The following is a 6218-nucleotide window of genomic DNA, read 5'->3' as shown; positions in this document are numbered from 1 at the left end:
TGAGTCATCTTCAATTGGAGCTAAATAACGGATTGTATGACTTATGTACCACTGCATATACTTAGAATCGTCACGCAAGTGACCATTTCTGTGGAATGGAACACCGTTAAAGATACGATTTTGACGGTCATTCCATAAATCAATCCATTGTTTATGGTGTTCTTGCCAATCCCAGTCTGCTCGTCCTCTCATATCCTCTTTATGTATGTCGTCCAGATTCATCGATGTTTGTGGGACAAGTTGTCAAAATCCAAATTGATGCATAACACGGTCTGAGTGGTGGAATTCTACAACTGAGAAACATATAAAAGGCGTAACTGCTCGAGAAGTGGAGGGTAGTTGGACTGGAATCATGTGACGAATTTCATCATGTCGGTAGGGAGTCCATAGGAACTGAAATATTTTAATAATTGGTTAGAAAATAATTTATGGTATATTTGGGTCGAAATATTGAAATGTAGAATACCTGTTTCGGTGTAAGGTCATCCAATTTCTGACGAAATTATTGTAAAGTTGTGGTGTCGTGAAAAATTGATAGTGTTGTTCGACACCATCTTTTCGCCAGTGGAAAAACAGCACCGCCATAAATGTCGTCCTGATTGACCTCATGTATTTGCGGAGCAATACATGTTATTCTTTCCCATGCCCAACTCTGTAACAATATCATGCAGCCGCCGATATTGTCTTGATCAACTCTTGTACCATGATCAAGGGCACGGTATAAACAGGACAGAACTACAGATGCCCAGCTATAGTTTGTCACCATCTGCAAGTCAGCTAAAAGTGGGAGATACATCAAATGTACCATGCTTGCAGAAGTATCTGGCATTAGTATGCTGCCAATTATCAACAACATGTACGCTCTAGCGTATTGTTCCACTACCTCATCGAGGGCGTCATAAGGTAACTGGCGAAATGTATTATTCAGCCAGGACAATTTTATTCTGTTACCCCTGATAGTATTTACCGGTGGAACATGTCCTAGTAGTTGTTGGCAAAATAATGTCAGAGGTCCACTGTTGATGCCAGTGATAGCATGACCTTCAATCGGAAGCTCTAGTTGCAATGCAACGTCTTCCAATGTTACTGTACTTTCCACAAGAGGCAAGTGGAAAGTATGAGTCTCAATTCTCCACCTTTCCACTAAAGCAGTCACTAGGACGTGATTTATTTCCATATTTGAGACTTTCAAAATATGGTTAAATCCGACTGCTTGTAGTATGTTGATCACTCTTCCATCTAGTTCATCGACATGCTTCGCTATCCATAATGCATGTCTTCTCGGTCGAAGAACTCTTTCACTTCCTTCCCAAATTGCCTTAACAACATGGTTGTCTTGAAGATGCAAAAGAGACATATCAACGGGAAGATGACGTGCAAAAGCCATATCGAATATTTTTTGCATAACGGAAAAAAATGCAATTCAATCAGAGGAGAAGAATGCAATTCTTTCTCTAGAAAAGAATGGTTCTGCTGGTGCAAATGAAAAGGTTCCTCGCACATGAATTTATGGAGCAAATTCTTTCACGTGATGGGTGCACCATTATTGACGGTCCATCAATAATGTTAGGTGGGAATAATAAAAGTGGTGAAATGAAATGATTATTGCACGGATAACACAGAGGAGACACAAACACATGCCACATGAATAGGAAACCTACAAAGTACTACACACACCTAATTAATTATTTAAGTTGTACATAATTTATATACAACATTTTAGAATACATTAATTGTTTTAATGAATTTTTTTTATTATAATAAAATACTTATAATGAATATAAAATAACTTAGAATTTTTTTGTAATTTTTTATGATTAAAATCAAATTTTAACTTAATTAAAATGATTTAAATTAAATAAAAATAGGAAAAAGTGAAGTTGTGAGGGGGGTGCACGACTCCCATAGTTGAAGTTGTGCACCCCCAACTTCACTTTTTCCATTTTTTGTTTAATTTAAATCATTTTAATATAATAAAAATAATAAAAATATCAATTTAATTGTAAAAATTGTAAAAAATTAGGTTTAGCATAAAAAAATTAATTAGAAAATTATGCAACATATAAAACACACATATTTTATTTTTTCAAATTTAAAAAATATTTTTTGAAATTATCTATGATTTAATACTAATTTTCACTCAAAATTTCAAACAAAATTGAATAAATTAACCTCATAATTACAAAATTATTTTCAAAATTAAAAAAGGTCAATTAATTATTTTTCCAATTTATTTTCACCTTTTAACGTTTTTTTATTATTTTTAAATTAATTTTAACTTAATTAAAATGAGTTAAATTAAATAAAAAATGGAAAAAGTGAAGTTGTGAGGGGGATGCACGACTTCCATAGTTGAAGTCCTGCACCCCCAACTTTACTTTTTTCATTTTTTATTTAATTTTAATCATTTTAATATAATAAAAAATAATAAAAATATCAATTTAATTGTAAAAATTGTAAAAAATTATTTTTAGCATCAAAAAAATTAATTAGAAAATTATACAACATGTAAAACACACATACTTTATTTTTTGAAATTTAAAAAATATTTTTTGGAATTATCTATGATTTAATGCTAATTTTCACTCAAAATTTCAAACAAAATTGAAACAATTAACCTCATAATCACAAAATTATTTTCAACATTAAAAAAGGTCAATTAATTATTTTTCCAATTTATTTTCATCTTTTAACATTTTTTTATTATTTTTAAATTAATTTTAACTTAATTAAAATGATTTAAATTAAATAAAAAATGGAAAAAGTGAAGTTGTGAGGGGTGCACGACTTCCCCCCCTCCACAACTTCACTTTTTCCATTTTTTATTTAATTTAAATCATTTTATTTTAATAAAAAATAATTTAAAAATATTAAAAATATCAATTTAATTGTAAATATTGTAAAAAATTATGTTTAGCATAAAAAAATTAATTAGAAAATTATACAACATGTAAAACACACATACTTTATTTTTTGAAATTGAAAAAATATTTTTTGAAATTATTTATGAGTTTGTTTTGTAATATTAATGATTTATTTGGTTAAATGATATGAAAAAATATTAAATATATAACTTGTACACATCAACCAACATAACCTTCGTCAAATCAAATCATTTCTATTCTGTGTAGAAATGAAAGATCATTGTCCAAGATTTAATACGCATGCCTGCAACCATGCATGCAAAAATGCATGCAAACCTAAACGTAGGTCATGGTTCCAAGAAAAACCAGTACTTGGCTACTTGCATGACTAATATATTTCATCTTCAGACCATTCCATCTTCACTACTTTGTCATTCCATCTTCACTACTTTGCCTTCCATCTTCAGACCAATCCATCTTCACAGCATTACTCAACATATTTCATTACGTAATGGCATCGTGGAACTTCAGAGCATCTTCCTCATCACAAAACATTGATGAACAAGAACCTTTGATACTAGATAATGTTGATGATTTCAGCACAAATGATGAAATGAACAACTTACTTCGCAATGAACACGGTGATGACGATCAAATGACACAGTCATCTCAGCATGTCATTCCAAAACTGCATGAGCGTATGCAATTCCAATCAAAGGAGGAAATTGTTGCTGCAATCAAACAATATCACATCACCAACGGTTACAAATACAGCGTTGTTGAATCCAAGCCTAACATCTATGTTATTCGATGTCTAGAATACCACAACAGCTGTCAATGGCGATTGAGGGCAGGCTATAGCAAAGTCCATAAATATTGGGAAATCAAAAATATTGAGGGTCAACATACCTGTTTCTCAAACATACTATCTCAAGATCATACAAATCTTGATAGTACTCACATTGCCGCAATTGTATCAAATTATGTCCGCACAAACCCCTCCATTCTCATCAAAAGTTTGATTGTAGATATTAAAGCTCGATTCGGATATTCCGTGTCATAAAGAAAAGCTTGGATCGCAAAGTAAAAGGCTCTTGCTATGGAGTTTGGTGATTGGGAAGAGTCTTATAACCATCTACCGAGGTGGTTGCATGCGGTGAAGAAAGCAAACCCTGGTACAATATCACAGTGCACTGGTTCTCCAGTGGAGATTGATGAACAAACAGACAATAATTGCTACATTATGGAAAGAGCTTTTTGGTCTTTCGATCCTTGCATACAAGGATTCAAATATTGTAAACCCATTCTCCAAGTCGATGGGACATTTCTAACGGGCAAATATCATGGAACTTTGCTCACCACCATGAGTCAGGATGGCAATAAAAATCTTTTTCCAGTAACATTTGCAATTGTAGAAGGTGATACAAAAGAGGCCATGATATGGTTCTTTCAACTACTTCGAGAACATGTTTGCGCTCAACCAAATATTTGCATCATCACTGACAGAGGAAAGGGTATCTTATCCACCTTAAGATCAGAAGAAGTTGGTTGGGAAGAAGATGGTTTGAACTCTATTTATTGCATACGTCATCTAGCTTCCAACTTCAACAACAAATTCAAAAATCACGACCTCAAAAAGCAATTCATCAATTTAGGTACTACTATATTTTTTTCCTACCAATTTACTGTTTATANCAACTTCAACAACAAATTCAAAAATCACGACCTCAAAAAGCAATTCATCAATTTAGGTACTACTATATTTTTTTCCTACCAATTTACTGTTTATATTCAGTTAACATAACTGTACAAAATTACTACATCCGTATAGCTTACGAGTTCAAGCAACCTACTGTTACAGCAAAGCTTATTGCACTAAGACACCATTACCCATACCAAGTTGCTTGGATAGATAAAATTCCATTAAATAAATGGTCTCAAGCTTTTGATGGATGGAGAAGATATGGACATATGACCACTAATCTTGCTGATGCATGAACTCCGTTTTAAATGGAGCACGTTCATTACCAATTTGTGCACTCATCAAAACAACATTTGAGAGGACACAATCATGGTTTCTTGAACGAGGACTAAAAGCACAGTACATGCTACAAGCAGGCCACCAATTTCTCGCCGACATTATTAGGAAAAATCAACAAAAATCAGCATTTTGTCATGTTCATTGCTACAACCGTGAAAATTCAGAATTTGATGTTCAAGAAATTTCAACACCTCACCAATATCTCCCACATCCAATTTCCTATAAGGTCAGGCTAAATGAATCGTGGTGCGATTGTGGTAACTTCCAAGCTACTCGTCTCCCATGTCATCATGTCATTGCCATTTGCACAAATTCGCATATACCACTAACCCAAGTAATTGATCCAGTGTATAGCCTTAATAACATTTACAAGTCATACGAAGTACAATTTCACCCAATCCAAAATGAAGATTATTGGTCTGCGTATACAGGTCCAAATTTCATACCAGATCCTCATATGCGACGCAAGGCATCCGGAAGACCGTCTACAAAAAGGATTCCTAATGAGATGGATCAATCCACTCCAAATCAGCCCAAAAAATGCTCTTACTGCCGCAACGAAGGTCATCATAGGGGAAATTGTCCATTTCGTCAATAGTTAATTTTGTAATCCAATCAATAATAAATCTAGTACTTTTAATATTTCATATCAAATTCTATTCTACATTTTAATTTCCTTCTTTTATTAAATAAATATTAAGGACAATATCTTATTTGTCTAACACAAAAAACATGATAAAAATTTCTAAAACATCTCATAAAAATGTTGTTCAACAATCAAATTACTCTCGTAATCGATTACCACTATCTCGTAATAGATTACCAGGGACTTTTTGCCCATTACACACATTGGTAAGTGATTACCAGGGCTGTTACTACAGAAAATCCTACTGGTAATCGATTACAGGGGATCTGTAATCAATTACCAGACCCATATTTGCCTACAAAGCTGAAGTCGTGCAGGGGGGACACGATTTTACCACGTTGTAATCGATTACCAGGCCCAGAAGTCGTTTTTGGGTGCACAACTTCACTACTATTCATGTGAACAATGTGAAGTTGTGCCCCTCCTGCTTCTTCTTTAGAAGTCGTGCACCCCCCCCCCCCCGACTTCCCATTTACGTAATTTATGACAAATTTGTCTATTTCCGTAATATCCTTGTCAAATTTGTCCCATTCTAGTACAAAAACCTCAATTTCTTGAAAAAGTGTTTGATTGTGGGTATTATTAGCGATTGCGAAGTTTAATTTTTGATACCACTTGTTGCGGAAGTTCTAGGAAGGGAGAGGGTCTTTGAAGAATAATCAAATGA

General features: G+C 33.5%; 3 protein-coding genes across 3 annotated transcripts; 2 read left to right on the top strand and 1 right to left on the bottom strand.

The window, feature by feature from the left end:
- Positions 1–502: 502 nt before the first annotated feature.
- On the bottom strand, positions 503–1387 carry LOC106763470 (protein MAIN-LIKE 1-like). The gene has a single exon (XM_014647657.1). The coding sequence runs from the start codon at positions 1385–1387 to the stop codon at positions 503–505; it is 885 nt and encodes a 294-aa protein (XP_014503143.1).
- Positions 1388–3375: 1988 nt separating this feature from the next.
- On the top strand, positions 3376–4862 carry LOC106763469. Its single transcript, XM_022782189.1, is given in 2 exon segments — positions 3376–4519; positions 4660–4862. Coding segments are annotated over 2 exon segments (1347 nt in total).
- Positions 4859–5503, top strand: LOC106763467. Its single transcript, XM_014647655.1, has one exon. It carries the CDS (start codon positions 4859–4861, stop codon positions 5501–5503), a length of 645 nt encoding a protein of 214 aa, XP_014503141.1.
- The last annotated feature ends 715 nt before the right edge of the window (positions 5504–6218 follow it).

Source organism: Vigna radiata, chromosome 6 (genome assembly GCF_000741045.1).
Source record: "Vigna radiata var. radiata cultivar VC1973A chromosome 6, Vradiata_ver6, whole genome shotgun sequence".
NCBI lineage: Eukaryota > Viridiplantae > Streptophyta > Magnoliopsida > Fabales > Fabaceae > Vigna > Vigna radiata.
Note: the sequence above shows the minus strand (reverse complement) of the source record. Positions and strands in the feature narration are given on the sequence as shown.

Coding starts and splice junctions, on each gene's coding strand:
- LOC106763470 (XM_014647657.1), bottom strand. CDS start 1,387: ATGGCTTTTGCACGTCATCTTCCCGTTGATATGTCTCTTTTGCATCTT.
- LOC106763467 (XM_014647655.1), top strand. CDS start 4,859: ATGAACTCCGTTTTAAATGGAGCACGTTCATTACCAATTTGTGCACTC.